The sequence below is a fragment of the Sus scrofa genome, chromosome 11 (assembly GCF_054392235.1).
Source record: "Sus scrofa isolate SSC_HxYL_T2T_F1_AM1 chromosome 11, Sscrofa_HxYL_maternal_Yorkshire_Landrace_v2.0, whole genome shotgun sequence".
NCBI classification, from domain to species: domain Eukaryota; kingdom Metazoa; phylum Chordata; class Mammalia; order Artiodactyla; family Suidae; genus Sus; species Sus scrofa.
This window is the reverse complement of record NC_139393.1, coordinates 59,174,801-59,197,186: the sequence shown is the minus strand read 5'-3', so window position 1 is coordinate 59,197,186 and position 22,386 is coordinate 59,174,801. Positions and strand designations below refer to the sequence as shown.

General features: G+C 43.3%; 2 protein-coding genes, 1 long non-coding RNA gene and 1 pseudogene across 3 annotated transcripts in view; 2 read left to right on the top strand and 2 right to left on the bottom strand.

Annotated features, from left to right (window-relative positions):
* Positions 1–14,973, bottom strand: part of LOC106505319 (uncharacterized) — a 354,150-nt gene extending 339,177 nt beyond the window's left edge. Inside the window, exon 1 of the mRNA XM_084982075.1 lies at positions 14,402–14,973. Within this exon, the coding sequence (XP_084838201.1) occupies positions 14,417–14,824 (408 nt within the window). The 5' untranslated portion in view covers positions 14,825–14,973 and the 3' untranslated portion in view covers positions 14,402–14,416. The remainder of the gene's footprint in view (positions 1–14,401) is intronic.
* On the top strand, positions 14,239–15,517 carry LOC146398654 (uncharacterized). Its single transcript, XR_014819686.1, has 2 exons — positions 14,239–14,371; positions 15,300–15,517. It is a non-coding gene; the product is annotated as an uncharacterized LOC146398654 (long non-coding RNA).
* Positions 15,518–15,945: 428 nt separating this feature from the next.
* LOC146398653 (uncharacterized) lies at positions 15,946–17,089 on the bottom strand (annotated as a pseudogene).
* SPRY2 (sprouty RTK signaling antagonist 2) lies at positions 16,521–21,604 on the top strand. The gene is made up of 2 exons (XM_001927097.6): positions 16,521–17,038; positions 19,808–21,604. The coding sequence occupies exon 2, from the start codon at positions 19,859–19,861 to the stop codon at positions 20,804–20,806; it is 948 nt and encodes a 315-aa protein (XP_001927132.1). The 5' UTR covers positions 16,521–17,038; positions 19,808–19,858; the 3' UTR covers positions 20,807–21,604.
* The last annotated feature ends 782 nt before the right edge of the window (positions 21,605–22,386 follow it).

Genomic DNA, 22,386 nt, shown 5'->3' with positions numbered 1-22,386 from the left:
TAGAGTCGTCAAAATATCCTGTAACAAAAAAGATGTTTTACCTAATCTTAATATCTAATCTTAACATTACTGTTTAATTATACTTAAATTGATTGAAAGAGACCTTCATTAAAATCTGACAGACCTTCAAATACAGATTTTTTAAAATTCTAAGTGTCCACAAGTTGTGAAAAGCTAATCTCTAAGGTACACACTGAGAGATCGCAAAACAATTTTCATTTAGAATGGATTTCTGTTTGAAATACCAAGCATCTATAAAAATCAACAGCCATCATCATAGAAGGGAATTGTTTTGTGTTATTTATTTATACTTATATTTTTAATTATTGGTAAGGTCAATCAGAGGTTGGCAGATTTTTCCAGAATATTCAAGGAGGAAAAGACACACACAAAGAGAACACAAAGACAGGCGCAAAAAAAGGCATTTAAAAAAAAACCCAAAAGCCCAAAATAAACTTCTTTAAAATACCAGACTACTTCAGTTATGACACATGCACTAGCTTGGGGTTCCTAAATCAGCAGACTGAAGAAAAACTGCCTTGTCATCAGAATGCCAAAATATATAGCTCTCACGAGGAGCAGATACATGGAGCTATAGGTCTAAATCTAAACTCTCTCTGTGGAAGAGAACACACTTTAGCTGTGTAATAAGCTGAGCCCCTGCACCAAGACATGAGAAATTACACCAAAGCTCTTCTAATGACACGCCACTAAACCCGTTTTCCTTTCAAAGGGGAGGAGAGCACAGACAAGGGACAGTCACTGCAGCAAACAGAATGCAAAAATGAAAAGCTGAAATCAAAAGACCGATGAAAGCATAACATTAAAAAGAGAAGTGTTTAGCTGCTAAATCATCCAAATTGCTTTGCCAAATTTTGACATGCTTGATTTCCTGTAGTAAAAAATCTCCTCTCTTTTTTTTCCCCCTTTCTTTGAAAAAAAAAAAAAAAAAAGTGAGGAAAAATAACCAGCTGTTCCTTGTATAGTTCAGGAAACAAGTTTGATTTATTACTTGAAGGTTATTTTTGAATGAGCTGCTTGTGGCAGCCAGAGTGCAAGAAAAGTCACTGAGGCCTGTCCACTTGAAGGGCTCAAACTGTTTCCTGAACAGTCCTTCACTCCGCACCTCCAACGGCTATTATTGACAACGTGTGACTGGGGCCTTCCAGGATTTTAAAACAGCAGGGGTCCCGACCAAACAATCGGGCTGTCAATTACCTTTTCCCCTGTTGTGAAAAAGGGGCCCAGGACAATGCAACTTCCCAGCGGGACGCCCTGCAGCTCCCAGTCCGTAACCCACTCTTGGCCCCGTTCAGCATTCAAAACCCAGTAAAGGGTCGGTGCCTTCGCTTTTGTCTGTGTGTGTCAGCGCCAACCAGAGTGCCTGCAAGGTGGATGTCTCCACGGACGGAGTTTTAAGTTCTGGCGTGGGCAAGAGGGGCTGCCTGCATTGCTCTCTCTGGTGCTCGCGTTTGTTTTTTCGGTAAGATCCCAACGCACACAAAGAGCACGCACCCCACCCCCCGCCGCCCCTTCTGTAGGCACGTCCTCCGGGAACGCCCAGCCCTCTCCACCTAGACTGTGGCTTGAAAAACTTCCTGTGCGCATTGATGACTCGCTGTGAGGACTGTCCATCATCCCGCCCCTTTGTCCGGCAGTCACTTCCATTCGCATTTGACTGACTGAGGAAGCCTGAGTTATTTGTAAAGAACAACAAGGCTTTTCATTCATAATTTTCGTAGGGGGACAGGGTGCTAATGACTGAGCTTGAATAACTCGGGAATGCGGTATTCAAGGCAGGAAGAAGCCCAACCGACTGCCAAATGAGGGCAGAGAGGATGTAGGTGAAAAGTGCCCGGGTAAAAAGCCAAACAATGGCAGGAGGATTACACAGGTCTGCAAATCCAAAGCGAGGTTTTAAAAGGTGAGACCCTCCGAAAGATGGAAGCGGGAAGGAGGGCAGGGAGAGTCTAACAGGATTTCATTAGCGTTGGGATCAAGTTACATGGCAGAGTTTACAGAATCCGAAACCCATAAAGGGTCGACAGAGGAAGTGATCTTTTCTTCCACTGCTGGTTCTCCTACAAAAACAGAAAAAAAGTTAAAAAAAAAAAGTAAAACTGGTTCTCACTCTCTTTTGGTACCTTTCACAGGTTCAGACAAAGAGAGTTTGTTTTGCAGGGGTACTCAGCTTGGCAATCCAGTCTAGGTTCCAAAGAGCTTGCTTTACTTTCAGGTCTCTCGTCAATTTTATGTATATGCAGCGTAAACACAATGTATAATAATTTTATATACCTGCTGCTTCCAAGGGGGAGAAATTGCACAAATGTCAATTTCTGGCCTAATTTAACTATATAGATAAGTATTACAAATGTTTATTCTCTTGTTAAAACAATACAATTGTAGTCTGGTTTTTTAAATTAAGAAATTAAAAGTATCACATTGAATTTCTTAAGGCACAATTTTATACATTAGAGTATAGAAAATAATCCAGAATAACAATGTTGCACATTTTAATATAATACAGAATGATACAAGCTGCTTTAAAAAAAAACAATGTAACTCCATACATGAAGAATGTTTCAATCATTATTAGAAAATGTTTACTATGTCTTTTTGCTAAAGCATGTCAAGTAAAAGTTAACACATACTAATTTCGGAAGAATTCAGCAAAAATAAATTAGCAGGCAGTAGGATTCTAGTTCTATCTCTGTTGAGTCTACTAGCCCTCGTGGCCTTAGGAAGCACTTAGAGATACTGAGGTCCAAGGTCGAAGTTCAGATTCTGGGCCAGGGGTCTACTTAGCTCTAAGTCCTAAGTCACAAACTGATTCAACAAACATTCCTTAAAATTGAGGCACTAACTACCATCATTGTGTCATTAAAATCCATTATCTCATATCACTCTGACAACCATCCTCTTCTGACCAATGGGAAAACTGAGGTGCGGAGACTCTCCAGTACTTCCCATCTGTTTCCACCTGAGTCCCCAACAAAGGCAAAGGAGAATGAACACACTCTTGGAGCATTTCCAAAACTAACCTGAACGTAGACCTCAGGGGGATTTTATCATCATCATCATCATTATTTTGGCCTTGTGTTTTAAGAATGTACATGAATTTAAGTGTTCCCGCTGTAGCTCAATGGGATTGGCAGCATCTCTGCAGTGCCAGGAGGACGTAGGTTTGATCCCCGGACCAGGACAATGGGTTAAAGATCCCACATTGCCGTAGCTACAGCATAGGTCACAACTGCAGCTCAGATCTAATCCCTGGCTATATCCCCACAAATTCTTAATTAGTTTTTTCCAGCTTTATTGGGGTATAATTTAGAAATAAAATTGTAATACATTTAAAGTGTACAACATGATAATTTGACACACATATATATCATGAAATCATTCCCACAACCAAGTTAATTAACTCATCTATTACCTCATATAGTTACTTTCTCTTTTACTTTTTTTTTTCTTGATGAGAACGCTTAAGATCTACTCTCAGCAAATTTCAAGTATACAATACAGTATTATTAACTATAGTCACCCTGATGTAATCAAATCCTCAGAATCCTTATTCCTTCTATAACTGAAAGTTCATACTCTACAACCAACATCTCCCATTTCCCCCACCTCAGCCTCTGGCAACCACCATTCTACTCTCTTTTTCTATGAGTTCAAATCCCTAAATTTGTGGAGTTCCTGTCACGGCACAATGGAAAAGAATCTGACTAGTATCCATGAGGATGCGGATTCAATCCCTGGCCTCACTCAGTGGGTCAAGGATCTGATGTTGCCGTGAGCTGTGGTTTAGGTCGCAGACGTGGCTTGGATCCTGCATTGCTGTGGCTCTGGTGTAGGCCGGCAGCTGTAGCTCTGACTGGACCCCTAGCCTGGGAACCTACATATGCCGTGGGTGCAGCCCTAAAAAGCAAACAAAACAAAAAAACAAAGCAATCCTTGAGTTTTTGAGAGCAGGAGTAAATAAGTTGCTGCAAGATTTGGAACTGATGATTGAGAGTACAGGCATACTCTGGTGATTCTAGATTCAAAACCCAATGAGGACCAAAAAAAAAAAAAAAAAAAAACCAAAAAACAAAAACCCCTGACATCAACATGTGGTGATGTCTGTGCTATAAATAAACTTACCATGACTGACTTTCAAATGTGATTTCACTAAATGTGGGGGTGAGAAGAAACATCCACAATCAGCTCTTGCATGCAGGTGTGAGCCTGGCTTAACATTTTCCTCTATCCATGCTTTGTTTGGTATCAATTCCACTTTCTAGTCTCATTCTCAGTAAGCTATGAATCTCTATTATGGTTTCACTGTAATAACATAATGACTTTCATTTACTAAATAGTTATTGCAAGTCAGACCTTTTCTGAAACTCCACATGCATTATTCATTTAATCATGATGCCTGGACACAGGAAATATTTTTATCCCCACTTTATGGGTGAGGAAATGAAGGCAGTGGGCAACTGAGATATTTATATAAGGCCTCGCTCTCAAACCAACCTCAAACAGACTCTATGAAGGAGAGCATCATCTATTTTTTAAAAAATCTCCCCAAGTAATGCTAATGTGCGGCCATGCCTAAGAATCACTGATTTAGAAAATAAAGCAAGAACCCTTGCTATTTGAAAAAATTACAACTTTCTAGTTGACCGTGGCTAACTCTATGTTCGGTCTTGCGTAAAGTTCAGTTCACACTTGGCTATGTACATACACATGATGTGTTAAAAAACAAACAAACAAAAACCTTTGTGGAGATAAAGGTGGAATGTGGGTCATCTTTAGGATGTGATATAGTTTTTCTAAAAAAACTATTCTGAATATCCTAATGATCTCAACAGGTAAGGTAGTGGTATATTTTCCAATGACTAGCTTTTACTTCAAATATTATTGTATTGTTATTTACACTTTGCTTAATTTGGCGTCGCCAGATAAAATACAAGACCTATGTATAAAAAAACTACTTGTTGCTTCTCTGAAATGTAAATGTGACTAAGTGTCCTGTGTTTTTCTTTGTTAAGTCTGGCAACCCCAGCTTAATTGAGGGTCAAAATTTTCATGCTTTGAATCAAAGTTTTCCACAGGATCCTCTCACCATCCAAGCTTATCCACCCTTCAAATGAGGCCCAGTGAGTATGCCAGGAAGCAACGAGGCTTTACTATTTGCATCAAGTTATTCCCAATGATTTTGACCCTCAAGGTTAAATTTTAAATTTATTACAAATAAATGTATTAGGTCACTCTCCCAAGGCAATAGAAATAAAAGCAAAAGTAAACAAATGGGACCTAATTAAACTTTAAAGCTTTTGCACAGCAAAGGAAACCATTAAGAAAATGAAAAGATAAACCTACAGACTGGGAGAAAATATTTTCCAATGATGTGACAGAAAATGAGTTAAGTTCCAAAATAGACAAATAGCTCATACAACTCAACAACAAGATAACCAAAAAGCAAAAAAAAAAAAAAAAAAAAAGGGCTTTAGGAGTTCCCGTTGTGGCACAGTGGTTAACAAATCCGACTAGGAACCATGAGGTTTCGTGTTTGATCCCTGGCCTCGCTCAGTGGGTTAAGGATCACGGCTCAGCTTGGATCTGGCAATGCTGTGGCTGTGGTATAGGCCGACCACTACAGCTGCGATTCGACCCCTAGCCTGGGAACCTCCATATGCTGCGGGAAGCGGCCCTAGAAAAGGCAAAAAGACAAAAAAAAATTGTTTTAATTAAAAATTAGAGCTTTAGACCTAAATAAACAATTCACCAAAGACATACAGATGGCCATTAGATTTTCAACTTCACTAATTATTACAGAAACGCAAATTGAAACTACAATGAGGAATCACCTCATGCCAATAAGAATGGCCAACACGAAAAAGTCTACAAACAATAATGGGGATGTGGAGAAAAGGGAACCCTCCTACATTGTTGGTGGGAATGTAAACTGGTGCAGTCACTGTGGAAAACAGCATCAAAGCAACTTAAAAAAATAAAAATAGAGTTACCATATGATCCAGTGGTCCCACTCCTTGGTATATAATTGGAGAAAACTCTGCTTTGAAAAGGTATATGTATCACTATTTACAAAAGCCAAGACATGGAATCAACCTTAATGTCCTCTGAGGGATGGATGGAAAAAGAAGATGTGAAATACACACACACACACACACACACACACACACACACATCACACATATATAATAGAATAGGTATACAAATTCATATACCATGGAATATCACTCAACCATAAAAAAGAATGAAATAATGCCATTTGCAGCAGCATGGATGGACTTAGAGATTATCATACTAAATGAAGTAAGTCAGGAAAAGAAAGACAAATATCATATGGTATCACACATGGAATCTGAAATATGATATAAATAACTTATTTACAAAACAGAAGCAGACTCACAGAAATAAAAAGAAATTTATAGTTTCCTAAGGGGAAGAGGGACGGGATGAATTAGGAGTTTCGGATTAGCAGGTATAGACTATTAGGCATAAAATAGATAAACAGCAAGGTCCTAACTAATAGCACGAGGAACTATATGCAATATCCTGTAATAAACTATAATGGAAAAGAATATGAAAAAGAATATGTATATATGTTCTCTGATATGTATAACTGAATCATTTTACTGTACATCAGAAACTAACCAACATTAAGTCAACTATACTTCAATATAAATAAGTGAAGAAATGAATAAATAAAAGATAAGCCTTGGAAAATATGCTTAACTTCAGAAGTAAACAGAGAAGTACACAATGAAATGAGATACCATGATTCACTTATCAGATAAACAGAAATTTTAAATTTTGACAAAACTTACTATTGGTAAGACTTACTGAAAAACAGTCCATCTCACCAAATGAGATTAGGAATGTAAAGTGAAATAATCTTTTAGGGTATTTTTTAGCAATATTATCAAAAAATTTACTATGCATAAATTTGAGTTAAATTCTACTTCAATGAATGTATCCTTACAAAGTAAGACAAACACGTAAATATATATGAACAAGAGTGCTTATCACAGGGAGTTCTCATTGTGGTTCAGTGGAAACCAATCTGACTGGCATCCATGAGGAGGCAGGTTCCACCCCTGGCCTTACTCAGTGGGTTAAGGATCGGGTGTTGCCATGAGCTGTGGTGTAGGTCAAAGACATGGCTCGGATCCTACATTGCTGTGGCTGTGGCCAGCAGCTACAGTTCTGATTCTAGCCTGGGAACCTCCATGTGCCATGGGTGTGGCCTTAAAAACACACAAAACAAACAAACAAACAAACAAACAAAAAATAAATGAATGCTTATCACAGCATTATTTATTCCAGCAAAACAGCTGGTCCCCCAAGCTCTCAAAAACAGGAAATTGAATGACTAGCAAAGAAAGATTTTTAAAATAAATATTCATCAAATATCATCCATGAGTGGGACTTTTTATAGTTTTCTGAATTGTTTGATTTTTTTTTTTTTTCTTACAGTGAACATTTAGTGCAGAAACAATAAAATAAAATTAACCCATTTGTCATTTGGGAAGCTGTAATAGGGAAAAAAGTAGCATGATCTTATCTTTGGATAATTCTGGAGCATAAAGTACTTGATACAAATTGATGGAATGTAGCCATCAAAATGTACTAGAGATTTTTGGTAAAAATCTCTGCTCTTAGACTGAAAGCAAGAGAAAACCCTCCCAGTCCCAACTGATCTGATCTACAGTCCCTGCTGAGTTGTGATACTAAGGACTTCCTCAAGGAAGATGCCCTTTGCTCCATGAGCCCAGGACATGTGGTATTTATCTTAGATTTCAGAAGTATCACAATCCACTAATAACTTGACAAGCAGTTAGGAACATGGGGTATGAAAACAACCCATTTTAAAAATCGTATGAAGTTCGTGAGAAAAGGATTTCAAATAATGGAAAGATACTCATTTGTCTGTTGCCAGAACCCTGGCCCTGACTGAGTTTGAAATGCTCCTACGATGTCATGAAAACACTTACAGAATTCTTTAGGGAAGTTCAAATATTTCAGCTTCTGCCTAGAACAGTCTTATCTGAATTCCATTATAAAGTTACAGTACTAGAGACCTAAGGATCTTTTTCACCCACATTCTCAGTATACATTCAAAGAATTTTAGCTTCTTAACAGACCACTCCAAATGTGCACTGCCAAAATGCACTGCCTGTACACTGAGGCCCAAAGAGATCAGACAACTAGACCACTGCTGTGCAGGAGCCTCCTTAACTCTGTTGCACTCACAAACCCTCAAGCATCAACAGCACCCAGGTGAAAATGACTTCCTAGGTGCTCTTGAATGACTTTCCAATATTTTCATGGCCATTTCTCTCAGTCTCCCATTTACACCATCAGCTCCTTGCACTCAGAAACTAGCCAGTCCTCATCTCAACTATTTGAGCAAAGTGATAGGGCCAGCAGGTCCCAGATCAGACCAATGCCATGAGGACAGGAATTTTGCCCCAGGAGACCATTTGGTATTTAATAAGAGAGAGGACGCGATATGAGGTCCCCCCCACCCCCCGCCCCCCCGCGAATGCTGGAAAACAGGATTTGCTATATAATTCAAGACTCTCTGTATTATTATTCTGGGTCTTTGCACATTCACCTTCACAGGATCATAAAAGAACCTAAAGAGTTTCGAGCAATGAAACATCACAGCCTTCTGGTGTACAACAAATACCTCAGCCACACCCCATTTAACGTAAGTGAATGTACAAACTCTTCCTAACAGGGGATGGAGCTTCATTTCAGGCACAAGTTTCCATTCCAAAAATGTGTGCTTAAAAATTCAATGTTGGATAAGAGCCCAAATGTTGAAGCCTTCTCAAGTAGGAAGGAACTCATATTTCTCAAGCCTCTAGATTTCTTGAACAAGTAATTCAATGAGGAGACATTCCAGTCAGAACCAACCACAGCAGGTAAATAGGTCCCTTCTCCCCTAAAGTGCTCTCTCTACTTTGAGAAGGTCACATATGACAACAAAAATCAATATAAGGTGAAGATTTCTGTAGAAATACTATTAATAGCTGAACATAGTTAGCAGGGGTCACTGAAATGTGTTTTAAATCTCTACTTTTATTGCTACATAAGCACAAATAAGATATACAAATCAAATCATGCTTACTATATAATTTTAAAACTTTTGGAAAATATGGAGGCAAAACAATTTATTTTACCAAATAAACTACCAAGCCCAATTTAACTGAAATTATCACTGCTACTTATTGAGAGCTTCCCCTATGCTAGGCTTTATAGATACTTTATAGCATCCAATCCTAACAGCAGCTCTTTTACAGATGGGAACTAAGGTTAATTACCTCATTCATTCATTCATTCATTCATCTGATTTAAAAACTTTTGAAACAGTTCCCTTGTGGTGCAGTGCATTAAGGATCTGGCATTGCAGCAGCTGTGGCGCAGGAAGCAAATACAGCATGGGTTCAACCCCTGGCCCAGGAACTTCCACATGCCGTGGGTGCAGCCAAAAAAAGAAAGAAAAAAGAAAAAAAGAAAGAAAGAAAGAGGAGTTCCCGTTGTGGCGCAGCAGAAACAAATCCAACCAGGAACCATGAGGTTGCAGGTTTGATCCCTGGCCTCGATCAGTGGGTTAAGGATCCAGCATTGCCATGAGCTGTGGTGTAGGTTGCAGACGTGGCTCAGATCTGGCATTGCTGTGGCTCTGGCGTAGGCCAGAAGCTGTAGCTCTGATTAGACCCCTAGCCTGGGAACATCCGTAAGCCGCAGGTACGGCCCCAAAAAGACAAAAGGAAAACAAAGAAAGAAAGAAAGAAAGAAAGAAAGAAAGAAAGAAAGAAAGAAAGAAAGAAAGAAAGAAAGAAAGAAAGAAAGAAAGAAAGAAAGACCTTTGAGTTACTTATGAGTGTAGTTATCTTTGGTGCTGGAGATAAAATGGCAGGTGAGACCTGACCTGGATTCTAGCCTTCCTGGAGCTTTGAATACGGCAAATGGTCACTCAATTACATGTATGTTTGCAGCAAAGAAGGTCTGGAGAGGAACAAGAGAGATTTGACCTAGTCAAAAGGTCAGAAAAAGCGTTCTTGAGAAAAAGACAACAGGGATTTGAAAGATAAGTAGAAGTTAACACAGCAGAAGGCCAGAAAAGTGAACGGGGAAATCGCATATACAAAGGCCCGGTCCCGGAGAGGAGCATTTGGGAGCAACTAGAAGGAAGTAGTCAGAGCTGCAAGGCAGAAAGCAGGGGCTGTTGAAACAGAAGGCTGGGAGGGGGAAAAGGGCTGGACTGTAGGACCTCGAAGCTGGGTTAAAGACTTGGATCTTTATCCCAGGAGTACTGAAAAGGCAAGGGTGGGAGTTTAAGCATCAGGGAATCCTGATCAGACTTGCCCAAAATAGCCTAGACTGAACCCAATTCCAGATTTCTTCAACTCCCAAAGTCCCTAAAACCTATTATGGTATTTAAGAGTTTAAACTTTAGTGTCATTTTCTTTTAGGAGTTACAACTTAAAAAAATTTATATATATAGAAAATCTAATTTTGCCCATGCATGATTTTAACATCTCTTAGGGAATAAGGCAAGTATGTCTCTACATGACAAACAGGGTGAGAAGAATACATCTCAAAATTGCAAAGGGGATTTTCACAAAGAATAAAAAAATAGTTCAGTATTTGGTGACTTTCTTGGAACTATTCTAAAAATGCATTTTTTTTTTTTTTTTTTTAGGGCCAACCATGGAGCATATGGAAGTTCCCAGTCTAGGGGTTGAATCAGAGCTGTAGCTGTCAGCCCACGCCACAGCAACAACAGATCTGAGCTGCATCTTTGACCTATACCACAGCTCATGGCAACAGATCATGACTGGATCTTTAACCCACTGATCGAGGTCAGGGATCTAATCTGAATCCTCATGGATACTAGCAGAGCTCATTATCACTAAGCCACATGGGGAACTCCTAAAAATGCTCTCCTGAAAGTTGGTAAAGTGCTAATTTGAAACTACAGATTAGTACTTAATTTTAATTATTATTATACTTACACTTTTGCCAACTGCACTTTTTAAAGTAAAACATTCACAAGAGTTTACTTTTTTATCTATATTTTCTAGCCACCCATGATTAGCCTTTTTGTTAATTTCTTTATTATATTGCTTGAGATAGACATTCCCTAGAGATTTTTCTTTTACATACGTAAAATTTCCATGAGGATTTCTTTCTTAACTTCATAACATTTAATATTTCAGGGATTAAAAATCATAGCCTTAACAAACTTATTTCAGTCACTTCCTAATCATTTTACAAACCAGAAGAGTAACTTCCAGGCTAACGGAATGACTCAAATTCTGTCATTAAAAAAAAAATCCAGAAAATCTCTATTTGATTTTAGAAAATTAAGGAAAAAGTATTTCCTATTTTAATTACATTCATTAATTTCACTCATTCAGTGAAAAGCATTATTGAGAGCCTAATGTTTACAGAGATCAGGGTGAATATTTTCTTTTTTTTAAGAATGAGAACGTGAAGAATCTATTTCCGTTCCAGCCCACTAACAAAGAAGTCCAAGGCCATCCTGATATAGACTCCCTCAGATCCTGAGAGAGGTTTAGCCTTTGGAAGAGTTTCACCAAATACGGCGTTCATATAAAGATGTTTTATATAACCCCATAAGATTCTCAAATGATTCACAATTCACTCTAACTTCAAAACACTCCCTGTCCAAAGAAACAGGACAGGAAGAACAAATTGAGTCTGTATGCACCCCTAGTCCATTTACCAAACTGAACATTTTTGACCTGACCTGTTAACTGAGCTTAATTCAGGGCTGGCTGGCAGCCTGAATATTATGGCATCTGGGTTATAAGAATGGCTATCGTGGAATCTGTCTGACTACATCTTTCTTGGAGAACAGGTTGAACTTCCTATGCCCTTTCGATCCCATGTCCCCATAATGGGAGGTATAACCTCAAACCTCCAGGTTATTCAGAGACTTAACATCTTGCTACTTCTCCTAAGCTTGGCCAGTGATATACAAATATTCATTTCAATTTACGATTTTCACTTTTATGAGGATTTAGCATCTGGGTTACAAATACTGCATAACAAAGGAGATCAAATGTTAAAAGCACACAGAATAAAACTAGTAAAGCTAGGGCTGTTTGGGGAAAGGCAAAGCAAGAGCACAGTGGTCTCACCTGATTCTCTGCACACATCAGTCCTACAAAGGAAGAAGCTCGACCTTAAGGTCAAGGAATAAATATATTGGAAATATAATGAGAAAAATCTTGTTAGCTGGCAGAGAAGTTTTGTTTTGCTTTGTTATAGAACTTAGTCCACATCCGACTTGGCATAAATTGCAGCAATAAAGTACATGGAGCTAGCAAGAAGACTGATTAACCACCACGTGGATCCACGTTGCATATAAGGTCTCTGAGAAAGACCAGACCAACCAGAGCCTTCGGTTCAAGACCAACTTATCAAACCACTTCTCTTACCCAGGGGTAACTCCAGATCTTTATCCTGGTTTAGTTAAGGATAAGAGACATCACCGAAGAAGGTCAGATGCAGAGAAAAGCTGTTCCCAGTCTTCCAAGAGATGTAGATAAGACCTCAAGTGGTCTATTTTGAATTCCTGTTGCAGCCTCTTCCAGTCCCTCCAAGAAGTATAACTATCGAATTTGGAGATACGAAGCAATTTAAAAAATAAAATGACTATAGTCCTGGCTGCCAATCAAAAGGTCCACTACTGCAAAGTCCTCTAATTTAGGAAGGTCCCTCCCAGAAGAGTCTATGCATAAATTAAGTCTACCATTGCAGCTGGGATAGGAGTAGTAATAATGGTTGAAAGATCTAAATTGCTACTCTTGGAAGGAGTTTACAAGGTTGTGTTCTGGGCCATCTTTAAATATCAATACATAAATAAGTTGTTGTCTTGGTTATAATACTAACAAAACAACCAACTAATCAATATTCTTCTTTGTCTCAAGAATATATCACATCACTGTGAGATTATCAAAACTAGGGGGTCTGAACACAATAAGGCCAAGTGGTTTGGTCAATCTCACATACATGCACACACACAAAACGGATCTAGAGTTGTATAAAAGTACACTCTCCCATTTCTACAACATAAGTCAGAAGTTTAGATGAATGTATACAACCTTGAAAATATCTGATTTAACTTGGCCAACATACCCACTAGTAAAGAAGCACCTCCAGATTGTCCCTAATGACGCCTTCTACCAAAGACTGGAGGGGGCAAAATTCACATAGGTTTATACACTGCCTTAATTAAAAAAAAAAATGAGGATAATTACAGTTATAAAGTGAAGTAAATCCAAGTAAGTGAATACAGAAAATTAAATCAAGGCAGAGATGAGATCCCAAATGTACCACACATGGTCCTGTTCAATGGCCAGGAGTAAGAGGGCATGTTACTTGGTGCCACCTGAGAACTTAGAGGCGAGTACTGGTGCAGCAGACTTTTCCAAGGATTTGGTATTTTTCAGCATCAGATAAACAGGAACATGTGTTCACACATCAGGGTTGCATCTCTAGAACTCTCCAAAACCAGATTAAAAATGAGCTTCACTGTGAAGTTTTACATAACATTCTTTCAAAATTCTAAAGTATCTTCCAAAATGAACCTCAGTTATAATTTTGGAATGTAACACGAGAATCAATTTGGGGACACATTACAACAGCTGCACCAAACACTTAATTATATATGCGTGCGCACGCATACGTAGGGACACGATTCCTCTTTGGAACTACAACTAAGTAAATTCTAGAGGCATAACATAACGCTTTATACGCCACGTCCAAAAAATTAATAATGAGTTGAGTAATAATAAATCAAATAGTAAGGAGTAAATTAGAATCCAACAGATTCTCGTTTTTATCTCGTGCTTAAGGTAGAAGTTAAATGTTTTCCCAGCTTGCCAGCGGGAGGCTTGGGGGTAGAGGAAGAGCTAGATTACAGGGGATTCCTTCTGGCTCAGGAAAGATAAAGTATAAATTCCTAGATTCTACCCTATTGACTCAATACAAATAGAAGGTGCTCTAGGCAGCCGGAAGCTCCTAATTTAAATTCCATTTTATGCTTTGATCCAGAAGAACGCATATTCGCAGAGTTCCTGCAGGGCTGGGAAAAGAGCATGGGCGCAAGGGCTCCTTACAAAGCAGCCATTGGGTGCAGGGGTGTGAGGAAGCCAAGAGAAGTTTTCTTTCACGTGTTCTGCCAGACTCAGGCAGCGTGTTCCCGCCAGCCTTGCACACCCTGGCTTTGGCCTCCAACTCCGTCCGCTCACTAAAAACTGGGGTTCCTCTGCCCCTGGGTGCCTCACCTCATATTCAAACGGAATGTGTCGAGGAGATGGTAAGGAAAGCCACCTGCCGTTGCACTTACATTATAAATGTCTTTTTATTCACTGGGAAACAGCCGGCCCTGGGTACATCTTGGAAAGCAACTCCGCCGGCCCTCGTCCAGTCCTGGGGAAGAAAGCAGCTCCAGCCCCGCGCCGGGCGGGCGCCCCCTGGTGGCCGGACGGGCTGGGAGCGCAGCGGCGCCTGCGCTCCTCCGAGGCTCGAAAGACTCCAGTGTTGGGAGAGCGGCCCGGGCTGGGGAGCCCGGGTCGGGTCGTCCAGTGTCTGCAGCCCCCTCGGGCGCCGCTGAGCAGGCGGATGTAGCCCTGTCCACCCTCGCCGGAGGGGTGGCGTGGGGCGGGGGGGGGGGGGGACGTAGGCCAGCGCCCGGAAATAACGCGTGCCACTTCCCTTGCCACCTCTGGTTCCAAACCCCGGTTGACGAGGGAGAGCGCTGGAGAAACATGGAGAAGGCAGGCCGAGAGCATAGCGCGGCCGGGAACGCGCCGGGACGTTCTAGAACGAGAGCCTGGGAGAAGGCAGCGAGTGCCAGGGTAGCTGTAAACGGATGTGGGATGGAGCCGGACCCGGGGAATCTAGCACCACGTTTTCCTAGCAGTGTTTCAAGAACTCTAACCCTCGCAGGTGCTCTTCGGGAGCTTTGACCGTACTTCCCTGTAAAGTAAAACCTTTCTGTAAATCATTAGAATCCAGTATTAGGAGTGGGTCGGGGAGGGAGGGGTGTTAACTCCCCACTGATGCTCCCACGTGCAACGTTTCTTAGTAAATGAACGGCAGTAGTAGGAGTGGGTCGAGGAGGGGGGGTGTTAACTCCCCACTGGTGCTCCCACGTGCAACCTTTCTTAGTAAATGAACGGCAGTCGGCACAGTGCTGATGTATGCATTTTCTCTCTTTGTATTATAATCTATTTTTTAAGTAGGAAAGTACAGACCACCTTCAAAAAGGACAATAGGATCTTCTTCGAGAAATGATCTACGTGACAAGGAGAGTTGGCAATGAAGGATGACTCTTCTTGGTTAAGTGGAGGAGGAAAGATGCAGTAAAACAGCGGGCCCCCCTCCCATTTCAGAAGCCAGCGATGTCGCCCTTAGTAATCGCGTCTGTGTGTATGACTGAATAAACTAATTGTAAAGAGGCCTAGATTGTAGCATTTCCTTCGGCTATAGCGTCAAACAAAACAGTAAGGAAGAGCTTCAAAAAAGCCTCCATCCGTAGCTCGCTCCCTCTTCAAAAATAAAGTCTAATGTTAAACGAAAAACTACAAATCGACGTAATCAAAAGCAAATCCCGGCAAGAGCAGAAGGTACTTGAAACACGAATCTGCATTCCGTTCCTCCCGTACGCGGCTCTGAGGTGGGGGAGGCGGTTTGTGCTGGTGCCTGGTGTATAATCGGGTTAATCCAGTAGACAAAGAATAAACCAATAGCCCTCCCACCTCACTTCCCTCTCCCCTTCCCCTCCCCCTTCTTCTCTCCCCGTCGCCCCCTCGAGGGGGAACAGAAAAGGGGAGAGGTGGGCTTGCAATGGATTCCGCATAAAGTCGCAAAACCTGCAACTTGCTGTTTTTAATGCTAACGCTGCCTGGCCCGGATTCGTTTTTAAGGTTCATTCCCTTTTCCTAGTGGCGGGGAGAAAGTTCCCCAAATCAGCGGGAGCCACGGCTCGTCCTCGTGGCCTCTGGGGAAACCTTAAGGTCAGTGTTTCCTTGAAACTAGATAAACTGACCCCGCCGTGCCCAGCCCGGCCCCGCGGGCACCCCGCGTGACGGCGCCGGGGCGGTAGGACCGGCCTGGGGACGCGCGGGGCGGCGTGGTTGCCCTTTTGAATGCCTCCAGCGGCTCGGAGCGCTGGCGGGCGCTGGAGTGTGAGTGAATGTAGCCCCGCGGAGCCAATGAGCTGGGACCGGATGCGATATATCCTCTGGGACAACAACTGCTCTGTTCCGCCTCGGATCCACATGACGCCATTTACTGCTGCCGCGGCCGCCGCAGAGCTCCCTGCCTCCTCCGGAAAGGCTAGGGCGCAGGCCAACAACGAGCCCCCCCGGTCAGGCCCCAGACCCTCCGCCTCCTCCTCCTCCTCCTTCTCCTCCTCCTCCTTCGCACCCACCACCCCGCCTCGGCCTCGCCGCCGCGCCTCCACAACGCCCAGTCTGCACTGCCGAGAGCTGCGCGCCGCAGCGCGAGCGGAGGAGAGGGGCCGGCGGAGCGCGCAGCGCCCAGGCCCCCGCGCCCGCCCGGCCCGGCCCGCCGCCCCGCGTCCCCGCGCCGCCTCCGCTCCGACGCGGACGCGGCTGCAGGACTTGACCATCTGGCTTTAGGTTCTCTGTAAGGCCTCTTTTCTCATTCGTTCATCTGCCAGGAAAAGACAAGCCGTTGGCGCTTCGGCCTCCAGTTCATTGAGAAAAAAAGAGGAAATACTCCGCGTGCGCTTCCAGAAGGGGGGTCGCCTCCAGCCCCGAACCCCGCAGTGTTCATCGGCTGGGGACTTGGCTCCGGATTTCCTCTCCTTTTCTTGTCCCGCCGGTTGCTCGGAAGTTGGACGGAAGCAGAGTTTGGAAGGAAAGGGGAAAAAGTTTGCATCGGGGCTGGATTTATTTGCACATCGCAGGAAGAAGAGAATCCAACGGAGAGGGGTTGGTGCAAAGCCGAGATCACGGTGAGGCGCGTTTGGCTGGCTCTTCCCCTCCTGGCGCCGTGGCCGGCGCATTGTGGGCAACATGGAGTAGGTGCAGCCGGACCAGGAGTGGGGTCTGTCTCTCCTCCGGCCTCCCTTTTTCTAACTCCACAGGTTCCCCGCAGGGATCCCCGGAGCTGCCCGCTGATCTGGCTCGCCTGGGGCTCGGCCTGCCCCGGCGGGGGCTGCAGTGCGCGGCTGGCACGGGGTCCCTGGACCCACCGCCCTAAGCGCCCGCGCCCTGGGGGGGTTGGGGTGGCCGACTGCTCGCCGGGAGTCGGCTCCGGGCGGTGCACTGGCCGCGAATTGGGCGCTGAGAGCGGGAGGGAGAGGGAAAGCACTTTGTGTTTTCCAGGTCGCTGTTGCAGGCGCCCGCATTTCTAACCTGTTCCTCTTCGGGGAAAGCGAGTCCTGGGAGAGGCTGTCTCAGGGCAGGGACGCCGGCGGGACCGAGGGCTCGCCTCACGGGGGCAGCGAGACCCCGCGGGTGAAAAAGGGACAGGGTGCCGGGTTGGGAGGGGGTTCTCTGCGCGGTGTGGACAGAGGCGAGCAGAGGGCGGGTGGGAGCGTCGCCCAGCGTGGCGCCGCGTCTCTGCGGTTCGGAAGTGCAGCTCTCTCTTTTTTCCGTTCGCCGTGGTCTGCCTGGGTCACGCTTTTTTTATTTTTGGAAGATTGGGCTGACCCAGCAGAGGAAGAAAGTCCTAAAACAGTCGCGAGCGTTTTCCATTCCCTGAAAAGAGGTATTAAAAGAGGCTAGCTATTTTTTTTCCCCTTTCCTTTGATGAGTTGATCAACTTTGTTGTTGCTGCTATTTTTTAATTTGGAATCTTGTGCGTTTTTACAAAGCGGTCACTGTGTCGGCTCGCCCCACCCTTGTGCTGAAGTCTTTTCTCCCTAATCCTAAATCTAATCACACACTGTTCTTAATGGGGGTTTCAAAGCTCTTTCAAAAGCGGGGGGCGGTGAGGGAGGCGGGGGTCTGTGAAGGAGGCCAGGGATCAGGAAAATCAGTTTGGTAAATATCCCCAAAGATGCTACTTTCCCCCTCAAACAAATCTGCGCGGAAAGTTTCCAGCCTAGGGATCTGGGTCTTGCATGCCCGGGGGTGGGGGGGTGCAGTGGGTTCCTGGAAAATGTCTTCTTTTTTAAAGCAATTTTTCTTTGACTCTAAGAAACATATTCATATGTGACTATGTGTGTATATTTTTAATACATGGGTATATGCAGATTGCAGGCACTGCCCCTTCGGTCAGCGCAGGTAGAGTCGCCCGTGGTGCTAGGATTAGACCTCGGTATCCTGGCTGTGTGTCCAAGGCACGGCTTTCTACCTCGCAGTGCGGGTCTGGAAACCGGTGCCCGAAGGTCGAGGGCTTTGGAGGGAACGTCCTGCCATGGGCTGCGTGACCTCCGCCGGAGGGTGGAGCGGCTCCCACATAAAGCTGCCAGGCAGTTCTCTGGGGTGGGGGAGATTCTGGCAGCGGAGGAAAGGAGGGGGAAGCGTGCCCTAGCATTTCAGGGCACTCCCCTTCCGAGGCGCGGGGGGGTGGGGTGGGCAGCTTAGCCCCGGGGCTCCGAATGTGACCCACCTGCTGGGGACGGTGTTGGGGCGCAGATAGAGCCTGTAGCCGGAGTAAAAGCAAAGAGCAACGCTGTCTTGTCTGCCTTTCTGTTGGAACTGAGATCCAGTTGCCAGCTTTTTTTCCAAAGTGGAAGGTGTGTGTCACCTGCCTGTGTCTCTTTTTCTAAAAAGCAGACACTGGGTGAAAGTCCACTTTTGCAGACTTGGCAAAGAGGATGGTAGTTTTGAAATTTATAGAGGGAGGGTCATTTAAGGGGTTACTTGTCAGGATGATAGATCTGAGACGTGACATTTGAGTTTTTAGAACACTTCTTGTTATCACCAATCGGTTTATGTTCTCACTAGGTTTTTGGAAATGGGCAGAGCAGTTGAGATTTGGACATAATTCATATCTAAAACAGGGAGAACAGTCTTTTAGTTACATAATTTAAGATGTTCTCCTAGGCTATCTATCAGGTTGTAAAATATGTGAGTCACAAGTTGTTGGGAAGTTGAAAATAAGTTCCTGTCTTTTTGTTGCTCATGATGTAAATTTGCTTTATTGTGTTCCTGGCACTTAGCAGGATTTGAATTGATAGGTTTTTAGTTCTAAACTTTGTGTTACTCTATAGTTAATGATAGTGCTTGATTATTGTATAAAATGTGTAACTATCCCTTGGAGGGGTATTTACTTTTTTGCATATCGTAGTCATCCTATGGCATTTTATAAAGTTAGATAAACCGTAGTTCTCGGTGTTTGATGTAAAAGAACCAAGAATTTCTTGGCTGTGTTTATTGCTGCTTAAGGCAGAAGTGACCATGTTAAATGTAAGCTTATTTCAGAATTTGAAAAGGTGTTATTCAGCTTTTGAAAATGTCAGTATCAATGTTGTATTCCAACATTACTTTGCCACAATTTTTCCATGGAACCTGAACTGAGTAAGTTGCTTATATGATTGAAACAAAGGTCACTGCTTTGTGTCACTGCATATCATTAGAATAAAGAATTGTCAGCACCTGGCCATATTTTTTCTTTTGGGTTCAGATGGCGATCCCAATACCTGCCCTAGACAGCTGCTCCATTCCAATGCTGTTTCTCTAGGGGAAGTGGGGAGTGAAGAGTTAAGTCAGGTGGGTGGAGAGTGGGAAGTATCCCGGAGTGTAAACCCTCTCTTTCCTCTTGGCTCCCACAGGAATTCAGATGTGTTCTAAGCCTGCTGGAGTGACCACACTTCCAAGACCTGATGGAGGCCAGAGCTCAGAGTGGCAGCGGGTCGCAGCCCTTGCTGCAGGCACCCCGTGACGGTGGCAGGCAGCGTGGGGAGCCCGACCCCAGAGATGCCCTCACCCAGCAGGTACACGTGCTGTCTCTGGATCAGATCAGAGCCATCCGAAACACCAATGAGTACACAGAGGGACCCACTGTGGTCCCCAGACCCGGGCTCAAGCCTGCCCCTCGCCCCTCTGCTCAGCACAAACACGAGAGACTCAACGGTCTGCCCGAGCACCGCCAGCCTCCCCGGCTCCAGCACTCGCAGGCCCACGTTTCTGTGAGGGCCTCCCTGTCCAGGTCCATCAGCACTGTCAGCTCGGGGTCTCGGAGCAGTACGAGGACAAGTACCAGCAGCAATTCCTCGGAACAGAGGCTGTTGGGATCATCCTTCTCCTCGGGGCCCGTGGCTGACGGGATAATCCGGGTGCAGCCCAAATCTGAGCTCAAGCCAGGTGAGCTTAAGCCACTGAGCAAGGAGGATTTGGGGCTGCACGCCTACAGGTGTGAGGACTGCGGCAAGTGCAAGTGTAAGGAGTGCACCTACCCGAGGCCTCTGCCATCAGACTGGATCTGCGACAAGCAGTGCCTTTGCTCAGCCCAGAACGTCATTGACTATGGGACCTGCGTGTGCTGTGTCAAAGGTCTGTTCTATCACTGTTCTAACGATGACGAGGACAACTGTGCCGACAACCCGTGTTCTTGCAGCCAGTCTCACTGTTGTACCCGTTGGTCGGCCATGGGTGTCATGTCCCTCTTTTTGCCTTGCTTATGGTGTTACCTGCCAGCCAAGGGTTGCCTTAAATTGTGCCAGGGGTGTTATGACCGGGTGAACAGGCCTGGATGCCGCTGTAAAAATTCAAACACAGTTTGCTGCAGAGTTCCCACTGTCCCACCCAGGAACTTTGAGAAACCGACATAGCATCCTTAATCAGGAATATTGCAGTAATAAGGATGGTTCCCTTTTTTTTTTGTTTTTGTTTTTTAACACACACATATGCAACCAGCTCAACAGTTATAATCTTGGCACTGTTCATAGAGGGTTGGAATATCCTTTGCTGTTTGCAGTGAAATGCTTTTTGTCCGTGTGCCATTTTAACTGATATGCTTGTTAGAACTCAGCTAATGGAGCTCCGAGTGGGGGATACAGATCTTGGCGACCTACATGTTGCATAAGCTAAAGCAACAGACACTCCTAGGCAAAGTTTTTGTTTGTGAATAGTACTTGCAAAATTTGTAAATTAGCAAATGACTTTTTTTTTCCATTGTTTTCTCCAGAGATAATGTGCTATATTTTTGTATATACAATAATATTTGCAACTGTGAAAAACAAGTTGTGCCATGCTATATGGCACAGTCACAAAATATTATACTAATATGTTGTACATTCGGAAGAATGTGAATCAATCAGTATGTTTTTAGATTGTATTTTGCCTTACAGAAAGCCTTTATTGTAAGACTCTGATTTCCCTTTGGACTTCATGTATATTGTACAGTTACAGTAAAATCCAACCTTTATTTTCTAATTTTTTCAACATATTGTTTAGTGTAAAGAATATTTATTTGAAGTTTTATTATTTTATAAAAAAGAATATTTATTTTAAGAGGCATCTTACAGATTTTGCCCCTTTTATGAGGATGTGATAGTTGCTGCAAATGAGGGGTTACAGATGCATATGTTCAATATAAAATAGAAAATATATTAACGTTTGAAATTAAACTGAGCTGTATTGTCTTATTTTACCTTTTCTTTTGTTTTTTTGAACTGAAAAAGAAACCATTTTATGTCGAGAATAGCATTTTGGTGAGAGTTTCACTTATCCATTAGATTATCTCATGGTGGCCGCTTTAAAGTGGAGATTTGGTGGTTTTCAGAGATAATTGTAGCATCAGGAGAGAAATAACTGAGTATTAGACTCACTTAACTGTATTAATCACATGAGAGCTCATTTTGGCTCCTGTTCTTTTTTGTTGATTTGCAGACTTGTCTTTGTTTTGCAAGTTTAAAAAAAATCCCAATTCATTCAGGAGACTTCTAAAAGATGAACAATTAAGCTTTTTTTTTCTTTTTATAGAGTACTAAGAATGAATGCCATAAGGCTGATTTAAGACCAGAGAAATGAATTCCGTTAAACGGTTATTGACTGTCCTTTGTGTGTTAGGCATGCAGTGTACACAGGTCAGTGCTGAAAATGTTTTCTTGACTTCACTGATGGTGGCTGTTTTTCTAGTCTCTTTGGTTTTAGACTCTTGAGTTTATCAGCATGATACCAAGTTCATGGAAAATATAGCTTGTTTTGATTGAAGTACTGGAATCATGAAATTTCATCCTACATATTAGCCTAATAATTCAGGCCCAAGCAAGCCAACTTGAGAGGCCTTGTCTTATTTAATCGAATTATCTGGAAAATTGTTAAATATTACTCTGAAAAAAAGATGCAGTATGGCAAAAAAGTCGGTGCGTTTGCAGTTATCTTTTGGAAGCAAACACACAGCAAGCTG